The following is a 13,098-nucleotide window of genomic DNA, read 5'->3' on the forward strand; positions in this document are numbered from 1 at the left end:
GCTTTCTCAAATATGTGGTATCCATATGCCAGAGCCCATGTTACCTGCCCAGTTCTACTCACAGGGCCCTTCCTGAGTCTGTATACAATGCAGGTCCATATTTGATTAGAACAGAATTTTTGCATTCCCTCTCTCTCTTTTCTCCCTCCCCCTCCCTTCATCCTTCTCTCCCTCTTTCTCTCTCTCCTTCCCTCCCTTCCTCCCTCTCTCATCATTCTTAATTGACTCCTCAGAACATTTGGCTCTCTTTCTTATTTAATTGCCTAATCACAGAATTCAACCAGGCAGATAATTATCAAACATTTCTTAATTTGAGAAACAATGTATGAGGGAGGCGATGGGATGTATTAACAAGTGACCTTGTTTGGATGAAGAGGAGCTTTGTCATGTCTGTCCCAGAGGAGGGAGAGGTCCTGCTTCTTCCTTGGCTGGACCATGAGCTCTTGGAGGGCAGGGGTCCTGCCTGTCGTGTCCAGTACTTGAACCCCAGTTTCTGGACAGCATAGGTTCCAATAAATACTTATTTAATGAATAGATTTCTAAAAATTGGTTAACTTCACAGTTGCAGGTTATTTTCTTTAAAAGAATGAAAGTTTCCATCAGAGGGGATTGTACTTAGTTCCTCAAAATTGTGTTGTAGTTACAGCGGATCTATCCGTGACAACGGTGAAACACTGATGAAGGTCACACGTGCCTTCTGTCTTCTGTGGAGTGTTTACATGCTCTGCAGTCTTTTTACTGATCACGTGTTTAGCTGAGCATTTTCTGACACTTCAGCATTTCTTATCTTCGCTGAAGCTCTTGAATTACTGGCGGGTGATAATGGTACCTTCATATCATTCATTCTCAAAAAATCAGATACATACTGATTTCCCTTGAGCACTCAGGTAGCATCAGTCCTGTTATATTAATAGCTTCCAGACAGTAATTCTGATGGGCAGCAGTAGAAAGCAAAGGGCTTCTCTCCCTTTTCCCAAATTAACTGGTCCCTCTAGAATAAAATAGTTGGACCTTTAATGCAAAGCAGAACCTCTCAATCTCAGCACCATTACCATTTGGGCTGGAGAACTCACTATAAGGGCTGTTCTGTGCACTGTAGGATGTTTAGCAACATCCCTGGATTCTCCCCACTAGATATGACTGGCACCACCCTGTGAGAACAAATTCCTCCTAGACCATACGAGATGCCTTCAGGGTGACAGTTTGGGGCCAGTTGAGAATCATAGATGTCAAAAGCTTTCTTGAACAGATTGTGTCAACACCAGAAGGTGATACTGGTGGAAGATAATCTGGTAATTTTCTGTCTTGGCAAAAGCATAGGATGAATGAATGAATATTCAAGAGTTTCTCCCCAATGAGGGCCAGTCACCATGACAAGAATCTTAGTGTCTGTCGTCTTTAGCATCCCTCTCTATCTCACATCTCATCCCAGTCCATCCCTCTGAACAACCACTCCAGCCTGTAAATGCTTCCTCTGTCTTTTTGCATCGATAACGCTAAAGTGCTGACTCAAGGTCCCAGAGTCTAAAATTGACAAACCCAACATTTCTCATGAATTTACCATATGTCAGCTACCCTGCTGACATGTGCATTATCTCACAGAATCTTCTTAGTCACCCTTAGAGAAGGTTTCTATACCTGTCTCACCAGTGAGGAAATGGGAGCACAAATTCACACAGCTAAGTGGTGAAGTTTGAAATAGTAATCAGGTCTTCCCATGTTAAAAGAATATTTTGATCCTATTCAGATATAACCTGTAGAAACTCATCATTATCTCTGTGAAAATGTAATCAATATCTACTTGAAATGATGGAGCTCCTGGCTTGTAAGAGTTGCATTAGGAGAAACATATATGCATGGTCCCAGAGTCATAGAACAGTGAAAAAAACTACTCTCACACATCATTAGACAGTGACCATTTTGAGGTCATTCTCTGTGGGTGCATGCGAAGTCACTTCAGTCATGTTCAACTCTTTGTGACCCCATGGACCGTAGCCCCCCAGGCTCCTCTGCCCCTTGGATTCTCCAGACAAGAACACTGGAGTGGGTTGCTGTGCCCTCCTCCAGGGGATTTTCCCAACTCAGGGATTAAACTTGGGTCACTTACGTCTCATCTCCTACTTTGGCTGTTATTCAACAAAGATGAGTTGAGGGCTTATTCCTTGCCTAGATCTCTGTATACCAGTCAACACAGACAGGGTCCCTGTTCTTTTGGAACTTAAATTCTAATACAGCATAGAACTTAAGTTCTAATGCTGGGTAGATATCCAGCATTTAAGAAAACAAATGAATAAATAATTCAGACTGTGATACATGCTGGGAAGGAAATGAGCAGAGAGAGGAGATGGAGGGTACCTGGGTGAAGGGCAGCTTCTTTACATCGGGTGGTCAGGGAAATGGTCTTTGACCTTGATACCTCCCACAACATACTGTGCTTCCTCAAAAATGTCAGTGCTTCTACTTGAGCACCTGGTCCAGTGTAGATGCTCTTAAGCCTTGGTTGTATGAAAAGACATTGATGTTTTTCATCTGTAGCCTCACAGCCTAAAAACCTCTAATAAATGTGTTGGTTCTTCTTTTTTTTGCTGCTGTAACAAATCACCACAAACTTAGTAACTTGAAACAGCACAGATTTCTTATCTTACAGTTCTGAAGGTCAGACATCTTCAAGGTGTCGGCAAGACTGTGTTCCTTCTAGAGGTTCTGGGGGAGAATCTGCTTTCTTGCCTTTTCTATCTTCTTGGGCCACCCCTGCATTCCTTGACTTGTGACCTTGTCCTCTATTGTCAGACTCAGCAGCATCGTATCTTCCAGTGTCTTTATCTGATTCTGACCTTCCTGTCTCTCTTGTAATTACATGGCCCTATCTATATAATCCTGGATAATCTCCCCAATTTAAGATCCTTGACTTAATTGCATCAATGAAGTCCCTTTTCCCATATAACTTTATACAGTCATACATTCCAGGGATTGGGTTATCTTTGGGGGCCATAATTTAGCCTGCTACAGTAAGCAATAAATGTTCATTTTATTCCTGTGTCAATTTTATTTTACAGATTAAAAACTTGCAGTTAAATGAATTGCCAAAAATCACACACTTGGATCCTGGCCACCCCGTTACACTCTTGTTCTTCATATCACTCACCACACTTCACATTTCTTTGATTATTTGTTTTGTTATTACCAAAAGGGCAGGAAGACTCATCACTTTTATTCACCAGGATTCAGTCACTACACATCTCTGCCTGTCACAGTGTGCACACCTCTAAAATTTTTTGGATGAAAGAATGGATACTCTCTTATATGCTTGGGTAAATAGAAGTCAGTCTTCTATGAATTATACTAGTCAGCAGCTTCTGATAGGTTAAAAATCTTTAGTTATTTTTAAAGCATCAAAGAAGGCAAGAATATACAATGGAGAAAAGATAATCTCTTTAACAAGTGGTGCTGGGAAAACTGGTCAACCACTTGTAAAAGAATGAAACTAGAACACTTTCTAACACCATACACAAAAATAAACTCAAAATGGATTAAAGATCTAAATGTAAGACCAGAAACTATAAAACTCCTAGAGGAAAACATAGGCAAAACACTCTCTGACATAAATCACAGCAGGATCCTCTATGATCCACCTCCCAGAATACTGGAAATAAAAGCAAAAATAAACAAATGGGACCTAATTAAAATTAAAAGCTTCTACACAACAAAGGAAACTATAAGCAAGGTGAAAAGACAGCCTTCAGAATGGGAGAAAATAATAGCAAATGAAGCAACTGACAAACAACTAATCTCAAAAATATACAAGCAACTCCTGCAGCTCAATTCCAGAAAAGTAAACGACCCAATCAAAAAATGGGCCAAAGAACTAAACAGACATTTCTCCAAAGAAGACATACAGATGGCTAACAAACACATGAAAAGATGCTCAACATCACTCATTATCAGAGAAATGCAAATCAAAACCACAATGAGGTACCATTTCACGCCAGTCAGAATGGCAGCGATCCAAAAGTATACAAGCAATAAATGCTGGAGAGGGTGTGGAGAAAAGGTAACCCTCCTACACTGTTGGTGGGAATGCAAACTAGTACAGCCACTATGGAGAACAGTGTGGAGATTCCTTAAAAAACTGGAAATAGAACTGCCCTAACTGCTAGGCATACACACCAAGGAAACCAGAATTGAAAGAGACACGTGTACCCCAATGTTCTTCACAGCACTGTTTATAATAGCCAGGACATGGAAGCAACCTAGATGTCCATCAGCAGATGAATGGATAAGAAAGCTGTGGTACATATTCACAATGGAGTATTACTCAGCCATTAAAAAGAATACATTTGAATCAGTTCTAATGAGGTGGATGAAACTGGAGCCTATTATACAGAGTGAAGTAAGCCAGAAAGAAAAACACCAATACAGTATACTAACACATATATATGGAATTTAGAAAGACGGTAACGATAACCCTGTATGTAAGAAAGCAAAAGAGACACAGATATATAGAACAGTCTTTTGGACTCTGTGGGAGAGGGAGAGGGTGGGATGATTGGGGAGAATGGCATTGAAACATGTATAATATCATATAAGAAATGAATCTCCAGTCCAGGTTTGATGCATGATACAGGATGCTTGGGGCTGGTGCACTGGGATGACCCGGAGGGATGGTACAGGGAGGGAGGTGGGAGGGAGGTTCAGGATGGGGAACACGTGTACACCCGTGGTGGATTCTTGTTGATGTATGGCAAAACCAATACGATATTGTAAAGTAAAAAAAAAAAAAATAATAATAAGTAAATGATAAATGGTTAAAAAAAAATAAAGCATCAAAGAAAAAGTGAACTTCAATGTTGTTCTAAAATTTAAGTCAGTATAGAAGGGACCCCAAAAGCAAAAATAAGCAAATGAACTTAATTAAACTTAAAAACTTGCACAGCAAAGAAAACCATGAACAAAATGAGAAGACAACCTATGAACTCAAAAGAAAATATTTGCAAGCAATATGACTAGCAAAAGCTTAATTTCCAAAATATATGAACAGATTTATACAGGTCAGTATAAAAAAAAAAAAACTGAATCAAAAAATGGGTAGAAGACCTAAATAGACATTACTCCAAAGAAGACATACAGATGGCCAACAGGCACATGAAAAGATGCTCAACATTGCTAATTACTAGAGAATGCAAATCAGAACTACAGTACTGTATCACCTCACACTGATCTGAATGTCCATCATCAAAAAATCTACAGACAATAAATGCTGGAGAGGGTGTGGAGTAACAGGAGCCCTCCTTCCCTGTTGGTGAAAATGTAAGTAAGTGCAGCCACTATGAAGAACAGAATGGAGGTTCCTTAAAAAACACTAAAAGTTGTCATATGATCCAGTGATCCCACTCCTGGGCATATATCCGGAAAAGGCAAAAACTGTAATTTGAAGATACTCGCACCCCAGTGTTCATAGCAACCCTATGTATAGTAAATAAGACATGGAAGCATTTAAATGAAAACAAAACATTTTTGTTTTTTGTATTCTCCAATACAAAATGAGATCTTAAGTTGCTGTACATATATACAATGGAATATTACTGAGCCTTCAGTTCAGTTCAGTTTTTCAGTCATGTCTTACTAAGCCATAGAGAAGAACAAATTTGAGTCAGTTGTAGTCAGGTGGATGAACCTAGAGCCTATTATACAGAGTGAAGAAGGTCAGAAAGAGAAAAATGAATATTGTATAATAACACATATGGATGTGATCTAGAAAAAATGAGACTGAGGAACCTGTTTGTAGGGCAGCAATAGAGATACAGACGTAGAGAATTGACTTGTGGACACAGTGGGGGATGGAGAGGGTGGAACGAACTGAGACAGTAGCCCTGAAGCCCATATACACACTACCACGTGTAACACAGATGGCTAGTGGAAAGCTGCTCTACAGCACAGGGAACTCGGCTTGGTGCTCTGTGATGACCGGGATGGGGGTGGGTGTGAAGGAGGCTTAAGAGGAAGGGAACGTACGTATACTTAACAACAGATTGACGTTGTTGTACATCAGGAACGAGCACAACCTTGTAAAGCCATTATCTTTCAATTAAACACTTTTTAAAAATATGCAAAATGAGTTCTTTGAAGTCTTAAAGAACCCATGCTAAACAACTATATGAAGGAAAGCTAAACAAAACAGCACTTCTTGTTATCATGGAAGACAAATTATATTTATATGGTGGAGATACTTCACTTTACTTCACATTGTCTTTCACCTTGGCCTAATGGAGACACTATTTGGTTAAACACATTTTACATTTGACGTCCATTTTTGTTTGGAAATAATCTATCTGTCATTCAAGGTGTCATTGAAACAATGAAAAACTATGAAGCCAGGCGGAGATGTCTTTACTTTTAGTATTGCTTTTAAGATCCCAGATTCTTGACTTGACTTGTAATGTATTTACTTTGGTTCTAGTGGCCAAGGATGTCAATATTCTTTTTGATGAATTAGAAGCTGTCAACAGTCCTTGCAAAGATGACGACTCTCTCCTTCACCCTGGAAATCTTACCAGTACTTCAGATGATGCTAGCAGGTTGGAAGCCGGGGGAGAGGTAAGAGTATGCCATTTCATAAAAACAGAATTCTTGATCCAGGCCAGAACTGGAGAAGCATATTCCAGTGGATTGTTTGAAGTTATCTCATTGAACTGGGGGCCCCTGGGGGAAAAGAAGGGGTGAAGTCTTACATGCTTTTGAAAACCTCCGGGGGTCTAGCACATTTCAGGAATCCAAAATCTACCTAGCTCAAAACAGACTTTCAATGGGTCATGCACTTCTCTTATAGCTAAAGGCATTTAGCTTATACAAAGAAGATTTTTAAAAACACTCATCATTTTTAAATGATTTACATTTTAGGTATGGCTAACTAGTCAAAAGTTAGCTTTACAAAAATGGATTCCCTGTTGAAATCTCCCATCATGTGGAACAATGATGTAAAGTGGACCAGCTCTTGGTAGACTGTGTTGTCTGTAGCCTCTTTGAGTTCCCATTCGCCTCTGTCATCTGGAAACTAAGATTACAGAAACTCATTGCAATTATAAACAGACAATCTGTTCATGTGTTATTTTTGGGAAAAAAAAAGTATTTTGTTAAAAGCATTCACTATTGCTCAGCTGTGTCTCAGTGGAGTTTAATATCTTCTTTATATATGCGCTTTGTATATGGGCTTTCCTAGTGGCTCAGTTCAGTTCAGTCGCTCAGTTGTGTCTGACTCTTTGCAACCCCATGGACTGCAGTACACCTGGCCTCCCTGTCCATCATCAACTCCCAGAGTTAACTCAAACTCATGTCCATTGAGTCAGTGATGTCATCCAACCACCTCATCCTCTGTCATTTGCTTATCCTCCTGCCTTCAGTCTTTCCCACCATCAGGATCTTTTCAGATGAGTCAGCTCTTCACATCAGGTGGCCAAAGCATTGGAGTTTCAGCTTCAGCATCAATCCTTCAAATGAATATTCAGGACTGATTTCCATTAGGGTGGACTGGTTGGATCTCTTTGCAGTCCAAGGGACTCTCAAGAGTCTTCTCCAACACCACAGCTCAAAAGCATCAATTCTTCGGCACTCAGCTTTCTTTATAGTCCAACTCTCACATCCATACATGACTAGAAAAACCACAGCTTTGACTAGACGGACCTTTGTTGGCAAAGTAATGTGTCTGCTTTTTAACATCCTGTCTAGGTTGGTCATAGCTTTTCTTTCAAGAAGCAAGCGTCTTTTAATTTCATGGCTGCAATTACCATCTGCAGTGATTTTGAAGCTCAGATGGTAGGTAAAGAATCTGCCTGCAATGCAGGAGACCCAGATTCGATCCCTGGGTCAGAAAGATCCCCTAGAGAAGGGAATGGCTACCCACTCCAGTACTCTTGCCTGGAGAATTCCAAGGACAGAGGAGCCTGGTGCGCTACAGTCCGCGGGGTTACAGAGTTAGACGTGACTAAGCGACTGACACTTGTATATGCACTAGGTTTAGGTAATAGGAACACAGATCAGAGTCATTAATTTATTGTGTCTTCTTAATGCTGTTGTTATTCCAGAGGCTGTTAGCCATCGAAAGGATAACACCTTTGAGCAGGAAAAATTGTTTACTTCTGTCAAACTTCCCAGACCTCTTTCTATAAATGCCGTATACTACTTATCTGTGTGTGTGTGTTTTAAGAAAAAAACTCATTCTGTCAGCATTTCTTCACACAGAAACTTTGGAGACCATAATATGACACAAAGGAAGGACCTTGAAAGGCACCTCACAAAGCAGCTAGTCTAATCCCCTTAATTTAGAGGTGATTGAACAGTCTCCGGGAGATTAGGGCTTTGCTAAACCTTCTCTTGAAGCCTCGGCTGGTTTTGCAGATAGATGGTGATGTGCTAAATCTACTGAATAGTTCCCTTGCCTGGCAGATGATTGCTAAGAAAGTGTTTATTTGGGTGGGCTTCTGAGCAGAAGCCAGAAATAGTGAAGACTGATCATCAGTTATAAATACCTGCCCAGGTATGAGACATGTTATTTCCATGTCTCCCAGCTGAGAATTTCCTTTTGTAGGTTTCATGGCACTGCTGCAAGAATATGGACTCTAGCAATAGCCTTGGAGGTCTGGCATATTTTCTTTCTTCATACTGCTAGGTAGAAACTGATATATACTGTGATCTCAAATTTTTTTGTGTTTACACTTACAGTTGACCCTTGAATAATGTGGGTTTGAGCTATGTGGGTCCATCTATCTGTTGATGTTTTTCACTAATAGATATTATAGTACTATATAGTATGTGGTTGCAACCACAGTGTGGAGAAACCATGGATATGAAGACCCTGCTCTGACTATAAGTTACAAGCAGATTTAATCCTTGTGCTGTTTATAACTGTATACACAAATATCACAAAGAAAAATGTTTACTATGGTGGGCAAAACCAATACAGTATTGTAAAGTAAAATAAAGTAAAAATAAAAATTAAAAAAAAAAGTTTGAGAGACACTGACTAAAAAGTGTTACTAAAACCATCAAACTACATGTAGTCTCATCCTTCTCCCCTACCAGATGGACTGTCTTCCTGAATTTTTGCATTTTTTATTATCTTGCTCTAAAAATCATTTTACCATGCATACATATGTAGCCTTAACAAATTATTTTGCATTGATTTTGTTTTGTGTTTTGTAAAAAATGGTATCATGCAGTATAAAGTCTTCTCTGACTTGCTTTTCTTCTGTCAATATTGTTTTTAAGATTTTGCTTACTATAAGATGCATCATTAGTTCTTTTTCCCTGCTGTATAATATTCTACTATATGACTATACAATTTATTTATGTTCACCTATTCATTGATTTGCATTGATTCCCATTTAAAATATTTTCTCTTATGAATAATGCTGCTGTGAACATTCATATACACATTTCCTGGTTTGTCAGGAATTTATTAGGGGTATATATGCCAATGTTCTTTCCAAGGAGTAAGCGTCTTTTAATTTCCTGGCTGCAATCACCATCTGCAGTGATTTTGGAGCCCAAAAACATAAAGTCTGACACTGCTTACACTGTTTCCCCATGTATTTCCCATAAAGTGATGGGACCAGATGCCATGATCTTCGTTTTCTGAATATTGAACTTTAAGCCAACTTTTTCACTCTCCTCTTTCACTTTCATCAAGAGGCTCTTTAGTTCCTCTTCCCTTTCTGCCATAAGGGTGGTGTCATCTGCATATCTGAGGTTATTGATATTTCTCCCGGCAATCTTGATTCCAGCTTGTGCTTCTTCCAGCCCAGCGTTTCTCATGATGTACTCTGCATAAAAGTTAAATAAGCAGGGTGACAATATACAGGCTTGTCGTACTCCTTTTCCTATTTGGAACCAGTGTGTTGTTCCATGTCCAGTTCTAACTGTTGCTTCCTGACCTGCATATAGGTTTCTCAAGAGGCAGGTCAGGTGGTCTGGTCTTCCCATCTCTTTCAGAATTTTCCACAGTTTATTGTGATCCACACAGTCAAAGGCTTTGACATAGTCAATAAAGCAGAAATAGATGTTTTTCTGGAACTCTCTTGCTTTTTCGATGATCCAGCGGATGTTGGCAATTTGATCTCTGGTTCCTCAGCCTTTTCTAAAACCAGCTTGAACATCTGGAGGTTACTCCTTGGAAGGAAAGTTATGACAAACCTAGATAGCATATTCAAAAGCAGAGACATTACTTTCCCAACAAAGGTCTGTCTAGTCACAGCTATGGTTTTTCCAGTAGTCATGTATGGATGTGAGAGTTGGACTGTGAAGAAAGCTGAGCACCGAAGAATTGATGCTTTTGAACTGTGGTGTTGGAGAAGACTCTTGAGAGTCCCTTCGACTGCAGAGAGATCCAACCAGTCCATTCTAAAGGAGATCAGTCCTGGGTGTTCTTTGGAAGGACTGATGCTAAGCTGAAACTCCAATACTTTCCACCTCATGCAAAGAGTTGACTCATTGGAAAAGACTCTGATGCTGAGAGGGATTGGGGGCAGGAGGAGAGGGGACGACAGAGGATGAGATGGCTGGATGGCATCACTGACTCGATGGACATGAGTCTGAGTGAACTCCAGGAGTTGGTGATGGACAGGGAGGCCTGGCGTGCTGCGGTTCATGGGGTCGCAAAAAGTCGGACACAACTGAGCGACTGACGTGAACTGATGCCAGTGTTCAGCTCTACAAGATGATGTTGGTGTGTTTCCCAGTGTTAGTATATCAGTTTTCACTCTCACCTGTAGAATGTCAGTTGCTCCACATCCTTGGCAACTTTTGATATCATTGGGTATCTTTAAGTTTTGTTCATTAGACTGAATGCTTTTTCCGATTTTTATTTTGTGTTCTGTTTACATTTTTCATTAATAAATGTGTAATTTTGATAAAACACAAGGAAAATTCATTTAGTTTTAGTTATTCTTTAACATTACTCAGTCAAGGCTCAGTTTTGAGTGTCTTACACTGGTCCCTTTCTCTTTGTGTGCAGACAATACCAGAAAAAAACAAATTAAATGGCCTTTACTTCAGAGACGGAAAATGTCGAATTGACTACATTCTTGTGTACAGAAAATCCAACCCCCAGATGGAAAAGAGAGAAGTATTTGAAAGAAATATTAGAGCAGAAGGATTACAAATGGAGAAAGAGGTAAATGGCTTGCATGAATGAGAAAAGTATATATATACGTCAGTTCATATCAAGAGATAATTTAAAAAATAAGCAGTTAGTAGAGTAACTGAATATTTCATTTTCTGAGGCTTTGCCAATCTGCGGTGTATGGAGAATTTTCCTGCAATTAGACTTCTGCAGCACAATTTGCCTTTGAGAGCATTTTGATATCCAAAGATTTCATAAAAATCAAAATATTCCAATTAAATTGATTTTTTTCAAAGTGTTATTTTACTTGACTTCCTACATCTGCTGCCTCTCTATGTTAACGGTGGGTTTTATTGGGTCCACCAAAACATTCATTCAGGTTTTCCATACCATCTTACAGAAAGCCTGAACGAACTTTTTGGCCAACCCAATATTTGCATGGATTAAAAAAAAAACTGGATAAAATGCAATCAGCTGACCCTAGAGGCTCTTTTTACATTTCAGGAAGCATCATGGGTTTGGGTATCCTCACACACCAGAAGAGACTGTCTGGCTGATTTGGCCAAAAACAGCTGAGACTTACAAAGTGATTCTGGTTTTAAGAGACGTTCAGGATGTTTTGTCAGGTTCCCAAACTCAAGGGTTACCTTATCAGTGTTTACTCTTCCCCCTTCCCTCCTCCTCCACAGGGAAAGTTTTGAGGAAGGTATAAGAGACCCAGCCAGGCCTCTGATAATAATCCGCAATGGGACTCTTACGTACCCAGAAATGCTGTGCACTTTTCTAGAACTTGGCCCTGTTTGCCAGATTACATAACTCCTCTCACATTTTCCCTAAACATTGTGCACAGCTTCTGGAGTTTTTCATAGTCAAGAAGAACATGTGACAATTAAAAGTGTTTGCTTCTGATTCTTCTCTTCAAGGCTGAAGGATGGATCTTTGAAGTCAGGCATCCCTGTTTTCTTTGTACGGGAAATGTTGCATGCTGTTCCTGGGACTCTTCTGATAAATTGGTTTTTTTCAGTTCTGTTTGACTAGCCTCAACCCTGGAGCATTTATAAAATAGAAGCAGTGCTTTTCTGGAATGTCTCCAAAAAGAGAATTAGAAAAACGGTGAGATGAGTATGGCCTTAAGGGAACAGGTTCTCATTCTCAGGAAAGTGGAAGCAGATTGCTCAAAAGACTGCTTCAGTTGGAGTTTCCCCTGGAGCAACAAACAGAATTAAATATGTTGCTTTTTCCATTTTTGTGGGATTCTGGAAAATCTTTCCTATACCCACTGGAATATACATTTGATAAACCTTGTTCTTTAGATAAGTTGTATGTTGGTATCCAGTAGACAGTTGTGTATTCTTTTCTTAACATTAATAGTACACTAATACTTGATCCCTAAAAATCATTTCTTCATGTTTTATTCTGTTTCAGAATTTTTATATAAAAAAACAAAAGATCTGAATTGCCGCCTGATCTAACGAAAGTCCTTCCTGTGATCCATTCTGACTCTGTCAAAGTTTTGATTCCTGTTAAAACTAAGTAGCTTTGTTCAGTTAATGAAAGATTTATATTTTAAGCTTCATCATTGTTCTCTCCATTTCTGGGGCTTCTTTTGTGTAGGTCTTTTCAGTGTCATTTCATGACTTTGAAGTTAAAACTCAGAAAGCCTAATACTTTTACAAATAATGTACATTACCAAAGAGTTGACAGCTCTCCCATGTGTTTCCTGAAAGTCTTCTGTACCGCAATATTCAGCTGCCAGAATTAGAGTGGGTGGCTAAGGAGGGTTACTCTGCCTTCTAACGTGCAGTTTTGCTGTACAGTCCAGAGTTGACCAGAGTATGTTAGATAGATGGCTCATATGATTTTAGTGGCTTACAATAATTTTGTTTGGTTCTAATTTGTAAAAATTTTAATAGCTAGGTATTTATTTTAATGTATGGAAATAATAGCAATTGGAAAGTGTGTATCACCATATGACAGGCTTCATT

At 39.4% G+C, this 13,098-nt stretch overlaps 1 protein-coding gene across 1 annotated transcript in view; it reads left to right on the forward strand.

Annotated features, from left to right (window-relative positions):
* Window positions 1-13,098, forward strand: part of ANO4 (anoctamin 4) — a 434,401-nt gene that overhangs the window by 234,087 nt on the left and 187,216 nt on the right. The window contains exons 6-7 of the mRNA XM_052640010.1: window positions 6,458-6,594; window positions 11,006-11,164. Of these exons, the coding sequence (XP_052495970.1) occupies window positions 6,458-6,594; window positions 11,006-11,164 (296 nt within the window). The remainder of the gene's footprint in view (window positions 1-6,457; window positions 6,595-11,005; window positions 11,165-13,098) is intronic.

The sequence above is a fragment of the Budorcas taxicolor genome, chromosome 5, assembly GCF_023091745.1.
Source record: "Budorcas taxicolor isolate Tak-1 chromosome 5, Takin1.1, whole genome shotgun sequence".
Taxonomy (NCBI): domain Eukaryota; kingdom Metazoa; phylum Chordata; class Mammalia; order Artiodactyla; family Bovidae; genus Budorcas; species Budorcas taxicolor.